This window comes from Corythoichthys intestinalis, chromosome 16, assembly GCF_030265065.1.
Source record: "Corythoichthys intestinalis isolate RoL2023-P3 chromosome 16, ASM3026506v1, whole genome shotgun sequence".
Lineage (NCBI taxonomy): Eukaryota > Metazoa > Chordata > Actinopteri > Syngnathiformes > Syngnathidae > Corythoichthys > Corythoichthys intestinalis.
The window spans coordinates 45,092,483-45,116,520 of NC_080410.1; the positions used below are offsets into that span (position 1 = coordinate 45,092,483).

General features: G+C 41.8%; 1 protein-coding gene across 2 annotated transcripts; it reads right to left on the reverse strand.

Moving 5' to 3' along the window:
* Positions 1-462: 462 nt before the first annotated feature.
* Positions 463-13,828, reverse strand: LOC130931896 (immunoglobulin lambda-1 light chain-like). 2 transcript variants are annotated; one of them, XM_057861091.1, is made up of 4 exons: positions 13,721-13,828; positions 13,314-13,647; positions 12,403-12,428; positions 463-827 (listed from the first exon to the last, which is right to left on the reverse strand). In XM_057861091.1, the coding sequence occupies exons 1-4, from the start codon at positions 13,773-13,775 to the stop codon at positions 508-510; spliced, it is 735 nt and encodes a 244-aa protein (XP_057717074.1). In that variant the 5' UTR covers positions 13,776-13,828; the 3' UTR covers positions 463-507. The 2 variants fall into 2 exon arrangements, 1 of the variants encoding a protein (XP_057717074.1); XR_009067326.1 differs by lacking the exons at positions 463-827; positions 13,314-13,647; positions 13,721-13,828 and adding exons at positions 10,074-10,218; positions 12,929-13,307 and having other exon boundaries at positions 12,403-12,654.
* Between the last annotated feature and the right edge of the window lie 10,210 nt (positions 13,829-24,038).

Genomic DNA, 24,038 nt, shown 5'->3' on the forward strand with positions numbered 1-24,038 from the left:
GCACGGGTCTGCACAATAGTTATTTTGGCTTAAAATACAGCAGTTTATTTTAAAGAGGGGTGCAAGAGCAGAAACTGCTTTTTCAGTCTTCTCCGTGTTTTCCGCCATATATATTTTGTTGTTTGTTTAGTTGTTTTATTTTCTTATTTACTAATATTATTTTTTTTCTCTCTTGTTGTTGTATTATATAACAGCTCGGGGAAAAAAATCACTCATGAATGAAACAACAAACATTTTTAGAACGTTAATGGGGAAATAAAAATATTTTTTAATTCCCATATATATTGTCACACCCATATTTTTAATCTGCTTTGTTCAGAACATTCACACAAGAGAATTTTGGACAAAATAACAGTGCTTCATTTTGCATGTTTGTAAAGTCATGTAATACAAAAACTGATGATATTTATATATTTTTTTTGTTGAAGAATGTTGATTTGTTTTAGTATGATCAAACTCGATTGCATAAGAAAACAAGCATGCATACACATCATTGTTGTGGTATTGCTAAGTTGCACACTTGGACTTGTTGATGGTGTTTTCAGCAGACTGGGAGCCCAAAGACACTTTACAAGTGTACAAGACGTCCGAGTTCCAATCGGACGTCTGCACGGTGAGATTGCTGCTGATTTTGTAGTTGCCGTTCGTTTCTCGCGTGGCAGGACCGGTGGCGACGGTGCCTGTCGACAGACTGCCCCGAACCAGCCAAGTGACGTCAGCGTACGGGATGGACTGAGTGGCCACGCAGACTAGAGTGGCCTCTTTGGACTGGAGCTCATCATTGGACGGGGGGAAGACAGTCACCACGGGGGGAGTCATGTCTGAGCCTGGAGGGATCAGATCCGTTAGTTTACATCACCAAGACTGAAGTACAAAGATTAATCAGTAAAATTAATACAGTAATGACATAGTGGCATAATATTATGACTACAACAAACATTTTTGGACCCCGACCTACAGTTCGAGAACCCATGAACTCTCAAGACGGCGTAAATCCATGTTCATCTTCATTTTGTCTTCATCCGAATAGTTTACATTTGGGCAAAAGTGCACTAATTCATATTTAGAGGAATCTCAAATACTTTGTCAACAAAAACGAAAGATTAAAATCTTAATTCAATACATAATTTATCATGTAGACAGTAAAGGCAACCACTAACACAAATTTAGTCACGATTAAAAATCAGAAAACATGGAAAACATATAAACTTGAACTAAATATGGGACCCCCCAAAAAAATTAAATATATTGTTTACTGTACCTGTATGGACAAAGGTCCCTCACTAAAAGTATAACAAAAATGTACAACAAAACCGCCCACGACTATCATGAAAGAAGTTATCATAAAAGTATATATGCTTAAGATAAACAAAACATGAAATAATAGTAACTTTGGCATATACAGTGCCTTGCAAAAGTATTCGGCCCCCTTGAACCTTGCAACCTTTCGCCACATTTCAGGCTTCAAACATAAAGATATAAAATTTTAATTTTTTGTCAAGAATCAACAACAAGTGGGACACAATCGTGAAGTGGAACAAAATTTATTGGATAATTTAAACTTTTTAACAAATAAAAAACTGAAAAGTGGGGCGTGCAATATTATTCAGCCCCCTTGCGTTAATACTTTGTAGCGCCACCTTTTGCTCCAATTACAGCTGCAAGTCGCTTGGGGTATGTTTCTATCAGTTTTGCACATCAAGAGACTGACATTCTTGCCCATTCTTCCTTGCAAAACAGCTCGAGCTCAGTGAGGTTGGATGGAGAGTGTTTGTGAACAGCAGTCTTCAGCTCTTTCCACAGATTCTCGATTGGATTCAGGTCTGGACTTTGACTTGGCCATTTTAACACCTGGATACGTTTATTTTTGAACCATTTCATTGTAGATTTGGCTTTATGTTTTGGATCATTGTCCTGTTGGTGTTAGGGCCTCTGCCCCTCCTTTCTGAGCCCTGCCTCAGGTGAGGGGGGTTTGCTTGATTACAGGTCAATTGTCAGATGGGTGGAGCGGCCAGCTGTGACTCATCATCAGCCAGCTTAAAAACTCAGCGGTCGCACCACCACGTCGCCCGATCAACTCGTCTGTTACGCACGTCAGTTGTATCTCACATTCCTTACATGATATCTTTGCTCACTGGCTCACGACTACCTTGCTTTCGTCCCAGGTCCTGTTTTCTGCGCGCCCCTCGTCGGATTCCACGCCTGCCTCCCTTCCGAGCTTCCTCGTCAGCTCAACTACCCCGAGCCAAGCAAACTTCCACCCGCCACGCTCCATCGCTAATAAAATACTGCTCGCCTGAAGTTGTCTGCATTGGAATCCCTTCCTGCTCACGCACATCCTAACAGTTTGATCGGGCCATAATGGATTCCGCAGACAAACCCGCCGACTCGTCCACGTCACTCCGCGACCACCACCAAGCCATAGAATTCCTCTTCAATAAGGTAACGGACATTTCCCGTTTACTCCAAGCCATACAAGAGCAGCTCACACCACTTCCACCAGCCCGATTAGCCCAGTCAGCCCCACGTCACGCCACTACCCCTCCGTGCCACATGCCGGTAAGCAACCCGGCGTCATCGACGACGGGCCAAGAGCCTCACGTCCCCGCACCGGCCCCGTATGATGGCAACCTCGGCACTTGTCGCGCCTTTCTGGTGCAATGTAGCCTGGTGTTCGAACAACAGCCATCTACTTACCGGGATGACGGGGCGAAGATAGCGTATTTGATCAGCCGCCTCCGCGAAGCCGCATTGGAGTGGGCTTCCTCCCTGTGGCAGCATAATTCCCCCGTGTGCTATTCCTACGCCTGCTTCACAGACGAAATGAAGAAGGTCTTCGACCACCCCGTTCGGGGCAAAGAAGCCGCCAAGCGACTCATGTCGGTGCGCCAGGGAGCCCGCAGCGTTGCAGAGTTCGCCATAGAGTTCCGAACGCTGGCGGCGGAGAGCCGATTTAATGACGAGGCGCTACAGGAAGTTTTCATCCGGGCACTGAGCGAATCCCTCAAAGATGAACTAGCCACAAGAGAAGCTTCCTCGCTTGATCACTTGGTTGCTCTTTCGATCAAGCTGGACAATCGGCTACGTGAACGACAGAGACAGCGCCGGGAGCAGCTGGAGGCTCCGCCCGCCCGCTTCTCTCTCTCCCAGCCACTTTCGCCTCCCGGTCCGTCACCCAGCGCTGCGCGCGTGCACGGAGGAGCGCCCCCGGTCAACAGCCCGGAGCCTATGCAATTGGGACGAACCAGACTAACTACAGGTGAACGTGAGTGAAGATTCAACAGCAAATTATGTATCTACTGTGGGACAGCAGGACATTTCCTTAGCAACTGCCCAATACGCCCGGGAAACTCGGGCTCGCCAGTAGCAGAGGGGCTACTCGTGAGCCATATGAGCAACATTCCCTCTCGCCGGCTCCAACTCCCGGTTACTCTCTCCTGTAAGGGTCAGTCGCGCACCATCACCGCCTTAGTGGACTGCGGCTCAGATGAGAATTTCATTGACGGGGACCTGGCTCATCAGTTGGGGCTGGCGACGCACATGCTCTCAGCCCCTTTGCAGACCACCGCTTTGGATGGCCAAGTCTTGTTCCGGGTGACCCATCAGACCGAAGCCATCAATATCCTCGTGTCCGGTAATCATCGGGAGGTGAGCTCCTTCCTCGTTTTCAGGAGCCCTCGCTCCCCCCTTGTCCTCGGGCTGCCTTGGTTGAAAAAACATAATCCCTCCATCGACTGGTCCCATCCCAAGATAACCGCCTGGAGCTCGTATTGCCACGCACACTGTCTTGTGTCTTCACTGACGCCGTCCTGCCCTGTCCCAGAAGTGGAACCACCTGACCTCTCCAAGGTCCCGGAGTGTTACCATGATCTCGGGCAAGTTTTCAGTAAAGAACAAGCCGCGTCGCTTCCTCCACACCGCCCGTACGATTGCGCTATCGACCTCCTGCCGGGTGCAGCCCTCCCCAAGGGGCGCCTGTTTTCAATCTCTATACCGGAAAGGGAGGCAATGGAACGGTATGTGAAGGAATCCCTGGCCACTGGTATTATACGGCCGTCCTCTTCACCAGTGGGTGCGGGGTTTTTCTTTGTGGGGAAAAAAGATGGCGGCTTACGACCGTGCATTGACTATCAATCCCTTAATGATATCACCGTGAAAAACAAATATCCGCTCCCGCTCCTCGAGTCTGCGTTTACCCCCCTTCAGGATGCCACCATCTTCTCCAGGCTTGACCTCCGCAACGCCTACCATCTCGTCCGCATCAGGGAAGGCGATGAGTGGAAGACTGCATTCAACACGCCCCTAGGTCATTTTGAGTACCTCGTTATGCCATTCGGGCTTACAAATGCCCCCGCCGTCTTCCAAAACCTCGTGAATGATGTCCTCGGGGACCTGATCAATCGATTCGTTGTGGTCTACCTCGACGACATCCTGGTCTACTCCCGCACCCCCGTGGAACACAAGGAACACGTTCGCCAAGTGCTCCAGCGTCTAATGGAGAACAAGCTCTTTGTTAAAGCAGAGAAGTGCGAGTTCCACGTCCCCGAAACCAAATTCCTAGGCTACATCATCGGCAAAGGCCAACTACGCATGGACCCAGCCAAGGTCTCCGCGGTCCTGAATTGGCCACTTCCTGCTGACCGAAAGCAGCTCCAGCGCTTCCTGGGTTTTGCCAATTACTACCGCCGGTTCATCCGCAACTACAGCCGAATAGCTGCCCCTCTCACAGCCCTTACCTCCACAGCTACGCCGTTCCGCTGGTCTGATGCTGCCGGCGCAGCCTTCCGTGACCTCAAAGCCCGTTTCACCACTGCTCCTGTGCTGGTGACTCCGTCAGTCCAGGCCCACGTCAACCGGTGCTCCCGGGTCTGGAACCAGGCCCGCACGGCGCTCCAACGGGCCTCACAAACAGCGTCTGCCCAGTCCAACCGTCGTCGCACGCCTGCACCTGTTTACACTGTGGGCCAGAAGGTCTGGCTGTCATCAAAGTTCCTGCCGGTGAAGACTGGTTCGGCTAAACTCACCCCCCGGTTTGTGGGTCCGTATGAGATCGTCAAGGTGGTCAACCCCGTGTCCGTTCGTCTCAAGCTCCCTCGACATTTCCGCGTCCATCCCACGTTCCACGTCTCCCAGGTCAAACCGGTTTCCTCATGTCCATTGTCCCCCCCTGTTCCGCCCCCTCCTCCACCTCTGTCGGTCGATGGGGGTCCTGCGTTCAGGGTGCGGCGCCTGTTGGACGTCCGCCGCCGTGGCAGGGGGCTGCAGTATCTCGTGGACTGGGAGGGCTATGGCCCTGAGGAGCGCTCCTGGGTCCCGTCCCGGTGGGTGCTGTCTCGGGCTCTCATCCAGGATTTCCACCGCGCCCATCCCGGTGCGCTCCGTCGGGCGCCAGGTGGCGCCCGTGGGAGGGGGGGTCCTGTTAGGGCCTCTGCCCCTCCTTCCTGAGCCCTGCCTCAGGTGAGGGGGGTTTGCTTGATTACAGGTCAATTGTCAGATGGGTGGAGCGGCCAGCTGTAACTCATCATCAGCCAGCTTAAAAACTCAGCGGTCGCACCACCACGTCGCCCGATCAACTCGTCTGTTACGCACGTCTGTTACGCACGTCAGTTGTATCTCGCATTCCTTACATGATATCTTTGCTCACTGGCTCACGACTACCTTGCTTTCGTCCCAGGTCCTGTTTTCTGCGCGCCCCTCGTCGGATTCCACGCCTGCCTCCCTTCCGAGCTTCCCCGTCAGCTCAACTACCCCGAGCCAAGCAAACTTCCACCCGCCACGCTCTTCTCGCGATCGCTAATAAAATACTGCTCGCCTGAAGTTGTCTGCATTGGGATCCCTTCCTGCTCACGCACATCCTAACAGTTGGAAGATAAATCTCCGTCCCAGTCTCAGGTCTTGTGCAGATACCAACAGGTTTTCTTACAGAATGTTCCTGTATTTGGCTGCATCCATCTTCCCGTCAATTTTAACCATCTTCCCTGTCCCTGCTTAAGAAAAGCAGGCCCAAACCATGATGCTGCCACCACCATGTTTGACAGTGGGGATGGTGTGTTCAGGGTGATGAGCTGTGTTGCTTTTATGCCAAACATATCGTTTTGCATTGTGGCCAAAAAGTTCAATTTTGGTTTCATCTGACCAGAGCACCTTCTTCCACATGTTTGGTGTGTCTCCCAGGTGGCTTGTGGCAAACTTTAAACAAGACTTTTTATGGATATCTTTCAGAAATGGCTTTCTTCTTGCCACTCTTCCATAAAGGCCAGATTTGTGCAGTGTACGACTGATTGTTGTCCTATGGACAGACTCTCCCACCTCAGCTGTAGATCTCTGCAGTTCATCCAGAGTGATCATGGGCCTCTTGGCTGCATCTCTGATCAGTTTTCTCCTTGTTTGAGAAGAAAGTTTGGAAGGACGGCCGGGTCTTGGTAGATTTGCAGTGGTCTGATGCTCTTTCCATTTCAATATGATGGCTTGCACAGTGCTCCTTGAGATGTTTAAAGCTTGGGAAATCTTTTTGTATCCAAATCCGGCTTTAAACTTCTCCACAACAGTATCTCGGACCTGCCTGGTGTGTTCCTTGGTTTTCATAATGCTCTCTGCACTTTAAACAGAACCCTGAGATTATGACAGAGCAGGTGCATTTATACGGAGACTTGATTACACACAGGTGGATTCTATTCATCATCATCGGTCATTTAGGACAACATTGGATCATTCAGAGATCCTCACTGAACTTCTGGAGTGAGTTTGCTGCACTGAAAGTAAAGGGGCCGAATAATATTGCACGCCCCACTTTTCAGTTTTTTATTTGTTAAAAAAGTTTAAATTATCCAATAAAGGTTGTTCCACTTCACGATTGTGTCCCACTTGTTGTTGATTCTTGACAAAAAAATTAAATTTCATATCTTTATGTTTGAAGCCTGAAATGTGGCGAAAGGTTGCAAGATTCAAGGGGGCCGAATACTTTTGCAAGGCACTGTATATATATTTAAAAAAGGCAGGTCCGACATTTATTTGCCGATTCCGATACTTTGAAAATGACGTGATTGGACTCGATCGATCTCTAATTATTGAATAATTATTATTTAATTGAATTTAATTATTATTATTTATACAAGTTATTTCAAAAATCAGAGACTTATTGTACTTTAAAAGTGTTGAAATTAGATAAAATGCACATATTACTTGTATTTTTAGTTTTAAACATATTGTAAGGCTCTCACAGAATTACATTAGAAAATATGTGGTGTTCATGGCTCTCTCAGCCAAAAAGGTTCCCGACCCTACTCTAGATCCATGTCGAGTCTCCTCAGTCATAGAAGCCAAGGCGACAGTGCAGCCAGACCCAACGCTGCCACAAGAGGGCAGTGTATCCATTTTTTCGTTTCTGCTCTAACACTAAAAATTTCTGTTCGTTATAAGACTGCTGTTTCAGGGAATGGCTTGAAAGCGAAGTATTCATGAATAAAAGATTGTTCATGAATGAATTAAAAAAACATTAATAAATAATATTACATGAATTTGAAAACATCTTTGTCAGGAAGATTCATATTCGTTAGATAGTCACTGCAACATGTTCATCATTAGGGGTGGGTGGGAGCCTCTGAGTATCTTACAGTGTGATACAAGTTTATCTCTAGGCGATGTCCAATCCATTTGAAGTGGGAGGGTTGGCAGCAAATGAACAAACGCCACCCTGCCAGTTCGACGTCTCTGGCATTCAGTGAGAGCCAATGCTAGGCAATGACTTCATTTTGGGGCATTTTACATCTTGAGCTGTTAATTTTTGGTCACTTCCTGTTAATTTTGGGGCATTTGGTCACTTCCTGTAGATTTTCAGTTTACTGAAAATGAAGTCACTCAAGAGTGTCTCCAAATGAACAGGAAGTTTCCTGTAAATGCTCTGGTTTCAGTGCTATTGACGCTGCTAGATGTCCAATCCAGTCAAAATAAAATGGATGTCTCGCGCCGTCAATAGCAACCAGTAAGCTAACGTAGACACTATTGAAATTGAAGTTTTTGTTGGTATCCAGTTGGATTCTTATATTTTTATTAAACAGTGACAAATTTATAAACTGATACGCTCCCGCCAAGAATCTATTTATTGATAACCTTCTGGGCTACAAAATGTAGCGATAAATCACCTTTTCAATATATTGTCACACCACTAGTCATCATGTTTATTTTTGGTGTGTCACATCTAGTGGTGTCAAACGATTAAAATTTTTAATCGAGTTAATTACAGCTTAAGAATTAATTAATCGTAATTAATCGCAATTCAAACCATCTATAAAATATGTCATATTTTTCTGTAAATTATTGTTGGAATGGAAAGATGAGACACAAGATGGATATATACATTCAACATACGGTACATAAGTACTGTATTTGTTTATTATGACAATAAATCAACAAGATGGCATTACCATTATTAACATTCTGTTAAAGCGATCCATGGATAGAAAGACTTGTAGTTCTTAAAAGATAAATGTTAGTACAAGTTATAGAAATTTTATATTAAAACCCCTCTTAATGTTTTCGTTTTAATAAAATTTGTCAAATTTTCAGTACGAAAATAAACTAGTAGCACGCCATTGTTGATGCCAATAATTACTTACACAATGCTCATGGGTGCTGAAGCCTATAAAATCAGTCGCACCCAAGCGCCAGCAGAGGGCGACAAAACTCCGAAAAACACAAGAAGTACACATTTCACTGTGCTGTCATTTTAATGTTTGAGCGGGGCATGTGCGTTAATCGCGTCAAATATTTTAACTAGGGCTGTCAAAATTATCGCGTTAACGTGCGGTAATTAATTTTTTAAATTAATCACGTTAAAATATTTGACGCAATTAACGCACATGTCCCGCTCAGACAGTATTCTGCCTTTTGGTAAGTTTTACAGCAAGGCTTTTTGTGATGTCTAACAGCGAACTCTTGTGGTCGCTTTGCGACATGGTTTATTGTCTTCTTGCCAGTTCAATATGGCTGCACGACGTCTCGGGCTGATGCCTACGTTGTAATGTTGTTCTTATAAGATCCTTGGACAAGATTTGTCCGTAAGTATGGTTGTTGTAAAGAATGTACATATTATGTTAGTAAGCGAAATGTTATATTTTTTGTATGAGACGCTTTTTGTTTATGTTTAGTGAACCTGTATAGCGTGCTAAGCTAACGTTGTTGCTAATGCAATGCTTGTGTACTTTTTTTTGTAGTTTTACGACGGTCTAAAGAGGACAATGGCTTGAGGCCATTTTATTAATAAATCAGATGAAAAGGAAGAAGTCTGATTATTAAGGCGTCATTCACGAGCTGTCTAGCTTTGGAAAAAGTAGACGCTTCGGAGTGAGGACAGCATAGACTGATTTAAATGACAGTAGAGTGAAATGCCCACAACAGTCCTTATGTACCGTATGTTGAATGTATATATCCATCTTGTGTCTTATCTTTCCATTCCAACAATTTATTTTACAGAATATATAATTTACAGAAAAATATGGCATATTTTATAGATGGTTTGGATTGCGATTAATTGCGATTAGTTACGATTAATCAATTTTTAAGCTGTAATTAACTCGATAAAAAATTTGAATCGTTTGACAGCCCTAATTTTAACGTGATTAATTGAAAAAATTAATTACCGCCCTTTAAGGCGATAATTTTGACAGCCCTAGTTACATCATTTAAGGGAATTGAACAAACACAAAACCGTAATTTTGGACAAAATAATAGTGCTTCATTTTGCATATTTGTAAAGTCTCAAAAGAAAATGAGCTCAAATCTCAACATACTCAGTCGAAAAACCGATGACATATTTTTTTTTTATTGAAGAATATTGATTCCTTTTAGTAAGACCGAAACAGAATGCGTAAGAAAACAAGCATGCATACACTTTATTGTTGTCTTACTAAGTTGCACACTTGTATTTGCTGATGGTGTCTTCAGCAGACTGGGAGCCCAAAGACACCTTACAAGTGTAAGGGACGTCTGAGTTCCATTCGGACGTCTGCACGGTGAGATAGCTGCTGATTTTGTAGCTGCCGTTCGTTTCTCGCGTGGCAGGACCGGTGGCGCCTGTCGCCGGACGGCCCCGAGCCAGCCATGTGACGTCAGCGTTCGGGATGGACTGAGTGGCCACGCAGACTAGAGTGGCTTCTTTGGACAGGAGCTCACCACTGGACGGGGGGAAGACAGTCACCACGGGGGGGGTCACGTCAGAGCCTGGAAGGATCAGATCTGTTAGTATACAACAGCAGGACTGAAGTACAAAGGTTAATCGGTAAAATTAAGACAGAAATGACATAGTGGCCTAATGTTATATGATGACAACAACAAACATTTTTGGCCCCCGACCTACAGTTTGAGAACCCGTGAACTCTCAAGAATGCAAAAATTCATGTTCAGCGTCATTTTAGGCATCTTAAATACTTTGTCATAAAATTTCAAAACGAAAGAATGAAATACTAATTCATGACATTATTTATAATGTAGACAGCAAAAGCCACCACTAACGACTAATGATTAAAAATTGGAAAACATATGAACTCTGACTAGATATGGAACAAAAAAATAATTAAATATATAGTGGACTGTACCTGTATCGACAAATGTTTGTCGCTAAAAGCATACCAAAAATGTACAACAAAACCACCCACGACTTACATGAAGGAAGTTAACATAAAAGAATATATGCATCAGATATTGAAAACATGAAATAATAATTAAATACGGCATATATTTAATGGATACTGCATTCTGTTATTATTAGTACATAAGCTAAACAAACCTAATCACACATTTTCTTGATGAAAAACATTGAAAAGTAAATGTGCAACAAAAATGAAAATGGCACTCACTAAATTTGTAATGATGGTACTCACACATATTAATAAAAAATTGCCAAAATGCAGAATGTCATTATACATAAATATTGTATCAAAGATTACAACGGAACAAATATATTACTTACCCTTGAGCTTTAAAAACATTTTATGTTTTATTTATTTATTTATTTATTTATTTTGGGGGGGGGGGGGGTATTTATCTGCTCATTGGCTTGCAATAAGATAAACTATCAAGTGTCAAAAATGTAAGAGCCAAAAAAACAAACAAAAAAACAGAATTTCAATAAATATATTGTTAGACATTTAAAGATTGATAGATGCGTAAATATACCCCACTTGATGATCAATCAAATTTTTGGCCCCCGACCTACAGTTTGAGAACCCATGAACTCTCAAGACAGCGTAAATCGATGTTCATCTTCATTTTGTCTTCATCCGAATAGTTTACATTTGGGCAGAAGTGCACTCATTCATATTTAGAGGAATCTCAAATACTTTGTCAACAAAAACGAAAGAATAAAATCTTAATTCATGACATAAAGGCAACCACTACCACAAGTTTAGTCATGATTAAAAATCGGAAAACATGGAAAACATATAAACTCGAACTAAATATTGGACAAAATAATTAAATATATCGTTTACTGTACCTATATGGACAAAGGTCCCTCACTAAAAGTATAACAAAAATGTACAACAAAACCACCCATGACTAGCATGAAATAAGTTATCATAAAAGAATATATGCATAAAATATTCAAAACATGAAATAATAGTAAACTTTGGCATATAAATAACTGATACTGCATTCTGACTTCCTTTATACATAAGCTAACCAAACTGAGCACATTTTCATGATGAAAAACCGTGAAAAGTAAATGCGCAACAACAACAAAAAAATGAAATAAAAATGGCACTTACTAAATATGTAATCACTTTAAAGGATGGTACTCACACAGATTATTATTATTTTTATTTTTAAATGCCAAAAAGCAGAATGTAACTATACAAAAATTGTATATCAAAGATTATGACTTAACAAACAAATATATTACTTGTTTATATTATGTTTGTTTAAAAATATAAATAAATAATAATAAATACATAAAAAAAAAAAAAAAGTATATATGCACAAGATAATCAAAACATGAAATAATAGTAAACTTTGGCATATACCGTAAATAACAGATGTTTTTCATCATTTTCATGATGAAAAACTTTGAAAAGTAAATGCGCAACAACAACAAAATAATAAAATAAAAATGGCACTTACTAAATATGTAATCATTTATAAGGATGGTACTCACACAGATTTTTTTTTTTTTTTTTTTTAAAAGCCAAAGTGCAGAATATAACTACACATTAATTAATTGTATATCAAAGATTATGACTTAACAAACAAATATATTACTTACCCTTGGGCTTTAAAAATGTTTTGTTTAAAAAATGTAAACCCCCCCCCCCCCAAAAAAAAACAATAAAATCAATAAATATATTAAATTAGAAATAGATTGGTACTTGCATAAATTACCGCATTTGATGATCAATTCAAAGTACTTACTTGTCACAAGCAGCTTGGTTCCTCCGCTGAATACCACAGTGATTACACTTGTGCTGACGGCCGTACAAAAACTGACGCCACTCCTCAACGTTAGCGCTGGACTTCTTTAAGACATTTTCTTCTCAACCAAGATGTCAGCATTTACTCCTGTGTCATTTAACTCCTCGTCGGTGGTGGTGCTGAAGATCCACACGTCTGTCAAGTGGTCACTGTGATGGAAACGTCCCTCAGAGGTGCATCACGAAGGCAAACCTTGGAAAAGCAACAGGTAGACCAATTAGAAACAGCAACAACACATTGAAATGGAAATCCATGACCAATGAGAGATCATTGGATGAGAAATAGCAATTTTTTATGAATAAATAAAATAATCAATGAAATCATAAGTGTATATGAAAAGAATACAAACAGAAGTACACTCTGGTTACGGCCCTCAATAACACTCCAAAATGCATTTATGGACTTTGTTTTTAACTAATTTTCTGCCACAATGATAGATTAATTCAAAATTAAAAAAACTTCTCACCGCTGCCACTCTTGTCTGTAGTTCAGTCACCTCCCGGATCGACTACTGCAATTCACAACTCTTTAACCTTCCCTAATTAATCCCTCCAAAACTCAGCAGCCCGCCTCATTACAAGAACCCAAAAATACATCACCCCCATCCTCCGTCAACTTCCCGTTGTCGATTATTCTATTCATAGCGACAGCCCAAACTTGACCTTTGAAGGAAACCAGAAATATGACGTGGCCCATCAAAAAAAAAGATGAAAGTCCAGTTCCCCCTTACAAATTGCTCATCATATCATTCTATGTAGCATGGCTTCTTCTGCACAGGTAAGAATCTGACATGTCGACTCAACATAAAAGCAGAAGTAAGATGAGCCAGTTTTTGTCACTGCGTATTTCACTGTGATACTGCTTCAGAAGCAGAGTTATCCCACGTGCTACAATAATACTCAGCAGAATCTTCTGCCTTTGCCTGTTTAATGATGAATTGGAAATCCACATTGGAGGATTTTTTGGCATTGAACTGGCTAGAGGAGAATCCTGATCCAAAGCTAGGTGAGGACAATGAACGATGATGATACAGAATTAACTGAGGAGCGTTTCCAGGAAACTGTCTATAAAAGCCGACGAAATTGCCATCATCCCTCTGAATGTTGCAATGGAGAACCACCTCTTGTCCTACAGGAACGGTCAGAACCCCCGGCGTCAGGGTCAGCACCTTGGCCGCGTCAACACCTGTCAACAGACAAAAACAACAACCATTAGCTGACTCCAACGCGTGGAGGACAAATGATAAAGAGAGTCTCACAAGTCATCGCGGCGATGAGAAGGCAGAGAATCCCCAGCATTGTGTCGCTGAACATCAGTGAAGCAGTTCTGGATGTCCCCGCAGCTTTTAAATGAGACGGAGAGGAAGTAATTTCTATAGGGCGGGGGGCAGAAAGCAGGGGAGGCTTTATACTGTACATCCATTTTATTTTGCTTAAACCTTAATGATGTTTGTAACTACTTTTGGTAATTTAACTTAATCTCATTAGGATTTGGCACCCACATATGTTGACATCACTTGTCGAGTCATGTAGGCCACAGTCTTAACATTTGGTACAGTTGTGTGGTTATTTGTACGTAAGAAATATATATATGAATAAACTAGGGCTGTCAAAATTATCGCGTTAAAGGGCGTTAATTAATTTTTTAAATTAATCACTTTAAAATATTTGACGCAATTAACGCACATGCCCCGCTCAAACATTCAAATGACAGCACAGTGAAATGTGTACTTGTTGTGTTTTAGGGAGTTTTGTCGCCCTCTGCTGGGGCTTGGGTGCGACTGATTTTATAGGCTTCAGCATCCATGAGCATTGTGTAAGTAATTTTTGGCATCAACAATGGCGGGCTACTAGTTTATTTTTTGACTGAAAATTTGACACATTTTATTAAAACGAAAACATTCAGAGGGTTTTTAATATAAAACTTTCTATAACTTGTACTAACATTTATCTTTTAAGAACTACTAGTCTTTCTATCCATGGATCGCTTTAACAGAATGTTAATAATGGTAATGCCATCTTGTTGATTTATTGTTATAATAAACAAATACAGTACTTATGTACCGTATGTTGAATGAATATATCCATCTTGTGTCTAATCTTTCCATTCCAACAATAATTTACAGAAAAATATGGCATATTTTATAGATGGTTTGAATTGCAATTAATTGCGATTAATTACGATTAAATCATTTTTAAGCTGTAATTAACTCGATTAAAAATTTTAATCATTTGACACCCCTAGAATAAACACAAAATGATTACAATGTTCATAAAACAAAATGATTGACTTTCAAATCACAAATGAAAACAAAAAAACTGAAATATACTATCTATATGATGCATGAAAAACCTCTAAAGTAGATATAAAGTGAATCATAGTGTTGTCCGATAAGGACTTTTTAACCGATATCCTGATATTTTCCAACTCCAAAAATCTAATACCGATATTAAACCGATACCGATACATTCGGTCGTGGACTTAACATGCAATGGCTAACTGTATTGTGATGCCCCACTGGTTGCTTGCTAGTGATAAATCATTCCAATTCACAGCAGTAGGATGAAAAGAGCTTGTTTTTCTGTTTATTAGTTGTTTTGCAAAATATCGTACTATGATTTTTGACCAATGTATCGATAAATGCTGTATTGCCAAATCCATCCATCCATTATCTGCCGCTTAATCTGGGGTCCGGTTGCGGGTTTCAGCAGCTTTAGCAGGGAAGCCCAGGCTTATCTCTCCCTAGCCACTTCAACCAGCTCCTCCGGCAGGATCCCAAGACGTTCCAGACCCAGCGAGAGACATAGTCTCTCCAGCGTGTCCTGGGTAATCAGCGTGGCCTCCCGCCGGTGGGACAAGCCCGGAACACCTCTCCAGGAAGGCGTCCAGGAGGCATCCTAAGAAGATGCCCGAGCCACCTCAGCTGGCTCCTCTCAACACGGAGGAGTAGCGGCTCAACCCAGAGTCCCTCCCAGGATGACCGAGCTTCTCACCCTATCTCTAAGGGAGAGTCACCCTGCGGTTCTTTTCCTTTCGGTCACCTCCCACAACTCGTGATCATAGGTGATTGTAGGAATGCAGATCGATTGGTAAATCAAAAGCTTCGACTTTTGTCTCAGCTCCTTCTTTACCACAACGGACCGGGACAGAGTCCGCATCACTGCACCGATCCACCTGTCGTTCTCCCGCTCCCTCATGAACAAGACCCAAGACACTGGAACTCCTCCACTTGGGGCAGGATCTCATCCCAGACCCGGAGTGGGAACACCACCCTTTTGCAACTGAGGACCAAGGTCTCAGATTTATAGGCGCTGATCTTCATCCCAACCGCTTCACACTCCGTTGCGAACCGCTCCAGTGAGAGTTGGAGATCATGGCTCGATGAAGCCAACAGCACCACATCATCTGCAAAAAGCAGAGATGCAATACTGAGGGCACCAAACCAGACCCACTCAATGCTTTGGCTGAGCCTAGAAATTCTGCCCAAATAAGTTATGAACAGAATCGGTGACGAAGGGAAACTTTGGCAGAGTCCAACCCTCACTGCGAATGAATCTGACTCTGGCACTGGTCGTACAGGGACCGAACAGCCCTTACCGAGGGGCTCGGTACACCGTACTCCTGGAGCACCCCCCACAGGACTCCCTGAGGGACACGGTCGATTGTCTTCCCCAAATCCATAAAACACATGTAGACCAGTTGGGCCAACTCCCATGCACCCTCAAGGACCCCGCCGAGGGTGTAGAGCTGGTCCGTAGTTCCACGGCTGGGACGAAAACCACACTGCTCCTCCTGAATCCAAAGATTCAACTTCCCGACGGACCCTCCTCTCCAACACCCCTGAATAGACTTTACCAGGAAGGCTGATGAGTGTGATCCCTTATTGACTAATTCTGAGATCATTATTGTGAATAGAAACAAATGTTTCACCAACACACACACAATTCAATTCAATTTTATTTGTATAGCCCTGAATCACAACAAGATTGTCTCAAAGGGCTTTGCAGAGGCAATATGATACACAATCAGAAACAGCAAATGAAGCAACAAAGATGAATAAATAAAGTTCAAGTCCTGGGTATCCCCCATCCTTAGACCCTCAAAGTCGGCAAGGAAAAACTCCAAAAACTCCAAGAGTCTTTGGGAGAAAATGAGAAACCTTGGGGAGTACCACAGCCAGGAGAGATCCACTCCCAGGACGGATAGACAGGAAGCCCCTGGACTGCTAATGGGAATTAGCAGGCGAAGTTACTGTCTGTAAAGAGCAGTGGAGTAAAGGAACAAGAAGAGGTCCATCTTGCCAGATGAGACGGGGGTAGCAACGAGGACGTCCATCCAGCCAGGGGTCCAGACAGTCAGGAGGCTGCAGCTGAAAAATAGCCCCTCCCCAGTGGGGGGGGGGGGGGCGGGGGGGGGGGGGGACACCGGGTGACTAGTGATGAAGAGACTAGACAACTAGATATTAACATTGGAAAATAGAAATAAAGTAAGACAAGTGGTAGGTAGAGTGAGAAAAAGGAGATAGAACTCAGTGGCTGTACTTCCCCCAGCATTATAGCTTCTAGTGCAGCTTAGACTAAACTGTGAGTCTACTCCGACTTCAACTAGCCCGACCATAAGCTTTGTCGAATAGGAACGTTTTTAATCTAATCTTAAATGTGCAGACTGTCTCGGCTTCTTTAATATTCGCTGGAAGCTGATTCCATAAAACAGGGGCTTGGTGGATAAAGGCTCTAGCTCCGACAGTACTTTTAGAATCCCTGGGAAATACCAGTAGACCTGCATTCTGAGAGCGGAGTGTTCTATTGGGGCGGTATGGAACCAGAGCATTGGTGAGATAAGATGGCCCCAACCCATTAATGGTCTTAAATGTAAAAAGGAGGATTTTAAATTTAATTCTAAACTCGACTGGAAGCCAGTGAAGGGCCTGGAGCACAGGGGGACATGCTCTCTTCTATTGGTTCCTGTTAAAAGTCTTGCTGCTGCGTTTTGGACTAGCTGAAGACCTTTTAGAGAACTTTTAGGACAAGCTGCAAGTAGGGAGTTACAGTAATCCAATCTCGATGTAACGAACGCGTGAATTAATTTTTCTGCATCGTTTTTACATAAAATATTTCTCATTTTGGCTATGTTGCGCAGGTGAAAAAAGGCCGTTCTGCAGGTTTGTATGATGTGAGCTTTAAACAATAAGTCAGGGTCGAATAGAACTCCTAGGTTTTTAACTGTGGTGCTGGAGGCTACACTTACATTGTCCAGAGTGACTATCTGGGCAGCTAAAGAGTCTCTCACACTTTTCGGGCCTATTATAAGGACTTCTGTCTTTTCAGGGTTAAGTAGAAGATACTTCGTGCTCATCCAGGTATTTATATCTCGGACGCAGGTGCTTAGTTTGTCCACTTGTCTGATCTGCTCAGGTTTAATTGATAAATACAGTTGTCTGTCGTCAGCGTAACAATGAAAGTTAATGCTATGTTTTCTGATGATATTACTTAGAGGAAGCATATACACAAAAAAAGAGTCAGTTTTTTTTGGCTAATTTACAAAGCAAATGTCCGCTAGCTTAAATGCCATAAAATGCAAACTTTTTTTTTTCTTTTTACAATGCTCTTAACAAATGGTTCAAACACATATTCCAACAAAAAAATAAACCATAGCTCTAAACCCTAACTTAAACCCTAAATATACCAATAAACTAAATTACGAATGCATTAAAAAAACATATGCTCAAACGAAAAGTTAGTTTATTTTGGTCTGAGCAGGGAGCAGCTTGATTCAGCCATGTGAAATAAGTTATGTCATATTCACTGTCACCACTCGAGGACAGTGTATTCACCCAAAGCAATAAAACTAAATAGAAACACTTTCAAAACAAACCATTACAACGCCACTTTAATGAAACGAATACTCAAAGCACCAAAATTTGATTTCAAATCTTTTTTCTGATTGAATAACTTGAGTTAATCAATCATTGCAGCACTAGTCTGATGCCAATTGAAATGTAAAAACCCCATTGGATATTCTTGGAAAATTGTAAATGGACAATTAGCTCATTTGCTCCCAAAAACGTATAAATACGTTATATTTTTTATTTGTTTCAGTGTTCCAAAGACGTATTTATACGTCTTTTACGTTTTTTTTTTTTTTTTTTTTTTTTACAAGAGACATCTCTGGGTTCTGATTCAATTTAGCTACAAAGCACAAAGCTGAAAATCCATTTTAAAGCAGTAAAACTGGCCATTGGATGGCAGTAGCGCATTTGGTAAGACCCGCAACCCAATCCAGCGGCAACGCAAGGCCGGGCCGCACGGCCGGGGCGCTGGCGGAAGACGACCGAATGGAGAACAACCTAGAGGATGCCTGGGATGCCAGGTGCTGGACGACCGAGCAGAACGACCGGGACCACCAGTGCAGCGGACGAAGCCGTTGAGTCTGTGCTGCTCGCCGAACAGACCCCGCAGAGACTCCAAAAAATCCATCTTTATGAGACTGGGCGATGAGGAAAAAGTTCACCCAGCTGTCGCGGCCACAACAGCATCATCTCTCAGTTAGTTATGTGTAAATAAATTGTTACTTTGCGATCAAAGCTCTATTTGTCTTGTTGTTTATGTTATTTTGTAAAAGGAAAACATTATTCAGATGTTTGGGATGTCACAAAAGCAAAAAATAGCTGTGTTAAAGTCAAAGTTATGTTTGAAATGTATGCTTTCACAAAAAGCTCAATTTCTCTGTTTTTTTTTACCAAAAATTGGAAAATTGCTCAAACTAAGCTATTTTCTAATGCTGATTTCTAAAGAATGGAAAAAGATATGAATTAACTTTTTTTTTCCTGATGAAAGAAAGTCTAATCTTTCTTTTGGTGGGTTCCATGTTTATATAGCAATAGAAAAGAATTTTCTGTGGGCCTTGCAAAATCAGTCAAAATCCAGTAAAACAGCCGGGAGTTGCACTGGTGAAATATGGCTGGGAGTGAATGAGTTAGATTAGAATCCCTCTGATTCCTACATTAGTTAGTCCCCTTGATTTTCATGGATATCATTGCACAAGTTAGTAAAAATAGCCTTCATGTGTCTTTTTATTTTTTGGGTCCCTTTTACACTTATTTACTGCCATTGTCATACCAATTCTCCCTGTTAACTTATTGGCCTCCATTGATGGCAATGGATGGCCAATTTTTTTTTTTTTTTTTGATAGAATGTCTATTTACGTCAATGGCACCGAAACATAATGCGTCCTAGTTTTCAATCAGTGGTTATTTGCCCATCTTAGAGCAAAAATCTGAGGTCTTCCCGTCAGCTCTGTGTGATTTGAGAAGATTTGAGAGAAATGAAACATGAGCTTCATCTGCATGTAGTCAAAACAGAATCGAAAAAAGGCCCACAGGTGCATCCTGGGACAGTGGCGAGTCGCCGCTTCATTAGCCGAGCACGAAGATTCGCTTTCGCTGCCACATCACCTCACCTTTTTTTTCTGATGGAAATCCAATGAAACTTTGTTTTTTTTTTTCACTCTACATATTTAACCATCATGTTCACAATGTAACATCATGGCCATTATTGATAAGAATAATCACATGATGAGCTTACGTTCAAGAGACATTTACTAGCCCTGTAGAAAAATGATTTTAAATGGTAAATGGAGAGTACTTATTTTGCGCATTTATCTACATTGTTATAATGCCCAACATGTTCTTTGTTTTATTTAATTATTTATTTATTTTAAACATTTCCTTTTATCAAGTCATTTTAATCAACATTAATACTGTCGCCATGGAATCAGATCATATGTCGAATCATATGTGGAATCATATGCATACATGCCAACCAGAGGCCGTTGGCAATCTTACAAATAGTGACGTATGCCCTTACAAATTGGTGACTAATCTTACAACGTTGTATATAGCGTGCAATATGAAACAAAAATAAAACTCAATTATTAAAATAATATGAATTTATTGGTAGTATTTTAACATATAACCTGGTGCAACAATGAAAGAACAATCAATATCTTCAGCTACATCATGATTTCTCAAATTTAACAGTGACTTTTGTTATAATTGTATGTAGCACTTTTGGCAATTTCTATATCTTGATGGCTGCACTTCATGGAACTTCAGCTCGCAATTCAGTTTGACTTGAAGGTAGTTCGTTAGTGTGTCCAATTATAAATTAAAAAGGTCAATTGATAAAATGAACTTACCGATACAATTTTTAAGTTGGGGAACATTTCTTTAGCTAATTCTAAAAGGTGATCAGCAACAGTTGCAGGCAAATTTGTTCTCCGCTTTCGTCACATTTCATTCTGCAGACTTCATCTGTATGACCAGTGTTGTTAATCTTACAGTTAAAAAGTAATTAATTAGTTACGAATTACTTCTCCCAAAAGTAATTGAGTTAGTAACTCAGTTACCTGTAGGTAAGATTAATTAGTTACTTGGCAAAGTAACTGGTGTTACCTTTCGTGTTTATTTTTTTTTCATTTAAAAACAAAACAAAACAAAAAAAAACATAGTAACCATTGCTATGTTTGAAATTGTTTAATGTAAATCAACTGTTAAAGTTGTTAAAATTGCTACCGTTTTTGCATTAGTTCCCTTCTGTCTACTTTCGACATGTTAAAGTTTTAAAACTGTTTCATCATTTAAAGATAGATTCAAGTCAAGATTTTGCCAATTTAGGAGTATTTTGGATAAAAAGTTACTTAAGTTCACTAGGAAGGTTCACTACAACAGAGCCTTTCTGAGAAGTCTACTGCTTCAAAATGGCGGCTGTTTATTAACGCCGCCGTCTGTTATTTTGCATGTAGTTCTATAAGCATTTGATATTTTACATTTACGCTGTATTTGCTTCCTCTTGCTAATATCATCAGAAAACATAGCATTAACTTCCATTTTTACGCTGATGACACACAACTGTATTTATCAATTAAACCTGAGCAGATCAGGCAAGTGGATAAACTAAGGACCTGCGTCCGAGATATAAATACCTGGATGAGCACTATCTTCTACTTAACCCTGAAAAGACAAAAGTCCTTATAATAGGCCCAAAAAGTGTGAGAGACTCTTTAACTGCCCAGATAGTCACTCTGGACAACGTAAGTGTAGCCTCCAGCACCACAGTTAAAAACCTAGGAGTTCTATTTGACCCAGACTTATCGTTTGAAGCTCATATTAAACAAACCTGCAGAACGGCCTTTTTCCACCTGCGCAATATAGCAAAAATATTTTATCTAAAAACGATGCAGAAAAATTAATTCACGCGTTCGTTACATCGAGATTGGATTAGTGTAACTCCCTACTTGCAGCTTGTCCTAAAAGTTCTCTAAAAGGTCTTCAGCTAGTCCAAAACGCAGCAGCAAGACTCTTAACAGGAACTAATAGAAGAGAGCACATCACCCCTGTGCTCCAGGCCCTTCACTGGCTTCCAGTTGAGTTTAGAATTAAATTTAAAATCCTCCTTCTTACTTTTAAGACCATTAATGAGTTGGGCCATCGTATCTCACCAATTCTCTGGTTCCATACCGCCCCAACAGAACACTCCGCTCTCAGAATGCAGGTCTACTGGTAGTTCCCAGGGTTTCTAAAAGTACTGTCGGAGCCAGAGCCTTTAGCCACCAAGCCCCTGTTTTATGGAATCAGCTTCCAGCTAGTATTAAAGAAGCCAGACAGTCTGTACATTTAAGATTAGACTAAAAACGTTCCTATTCGACAAAGCTTATGGTCAGGCTAGTTGAAGTCGGACTAGACTCACAGTTCAGTCTAAGCTGCACTAGAAGCTATAATGCTGGGGGAAGTACAGCCACTGAGTTCTCCTTTTTCTCACTCTACCTACCACTTGTCTTACTTGATTTCTATTTTCCAATGTTAATTTGTAGTTGACTAGTCTCTTCATCACTAGTCACCTGGTGTACCCTTTACCCCCTCCCCTCTGGGGAGGGGCTATTTTTCAGCTGCAGCCTCCTGACTATCCGGACCCCTGGCTGGCTGGACGTCCTTGTCGCCACCTCCGTCTGATGTGGCTAGATGGACCTCCTCTTGTTCCTTTACTCTATTGCATCTATACAAACTGTAACTCTGTCTGCTAATTCCAATTGGCAGTCCGGGTGCATCCTGTCTATCCGTCCTGGGAGTGAATCTCTCCTGACTGTGGTACTCCCCAAGGTTTCTCATTTCTCCCAGAGAGTTTTGGAGTTTTTCCTTGCCGACATGGAGGGTCGAAGGATGGGGGATGCCCAGGACTTGACCTTTATTTATTTCATCTGCTGTTTCTGACTGTGTATCATATTGCCTCTGCAAAGCCCTTTGAGACAACCTTGTTGTGATTTAGGTCTATACAAATAAAATTGAATTGAATTGATATCTAGGCGTCGATTGTAGGCTGTCGGCTACGGTCAGGAAATATTGGAGCCACCTAGCCTAGCATCGCGTTTGCTACAGCGTCGCAACACTCTTCTCTCTCAGTGTCTCTGATTTTTCTCGTGTCATTCAACCAACGTAGTAACGCATCGTAACGCACATTGTCTCGTTGCTGAAACAGTGACAAAATCCGAACGGAGAAAAAAAAACGTAAAGCACAAAAACGTACAGATTTTGAACGTACGGCGTACACATTTAAAAATCAGTGCTCACTTTTACAAATTACGCCGGAACAGTACAACTTGACACGTATGCATATGTCGAATCATATGTCGTAAACTGTGGACCCCTTTATTAAAGAGGAACTACAGTGGGGCAAGTAAGTATTTAGTCAACCACTAATTGTGCAAGTTCTCCCACTTGAAAATATTAGAGAGGCCTGTAATTGTCAACATGGGTAAACCTCGACCATGAGAGACAGAATGTGGGGGAAAAAAAAAAAAAAACAGAAAATCACATTGTTTGATTTTTAAAGAATTTATTTCCAAATTAGAGTGGAAAATAAGTATTTGGTCTATACCAAAAGTTCATCTCAATACTTTGTTATGTACCCTTTGTTGGCAATAATGGAGGCCAAACATTTTCTGTAACTCTTCACAAGCTTTTCACACACTGTTGCTGGTATTTTGGCCCATTCCTCCATGCAGATCTCTTCTAGAGCTGTGATGTTTTGGGGCTGTCGTTGGGCAACATGGACTTTCTACTTCCTCCTCACCCCGTGGCTTCAAAATGATAAGAAGAACGGGGAGCAAAAATCCCAGAACCACACGGGGGGGACCTAGTGAATGACCTACAGAGAGCTGGGACCACAGTAACAAAGGCTACTATCAGTAACACAATGCGCCGCCAGGGACTCAAATCCTGCACTGCCAGACGTGTCCTCCTGCTGAAGAAAGTACACGTCCAGGCCCGTCTGCGGTTTGCATTTGGATGATCCAGAAGAGGACTGGGAGAATGTGTTATGGTCAGATGAAACCAAAATAGAACTTTTTGGTAGAAACACAGGCTCTATTGTTTGGAGGAAAACGAATACTGAATTGCACCATACTCACTGTGAAGCATGGGGGTGGAAACATCATGCTTTGGGGCTGTTTTTCTGCAAAAGGACCAGGACGATTGATCTGTGTAAAAGAAAGAATGAATGGGGCCATGTATCGAGAGTGTT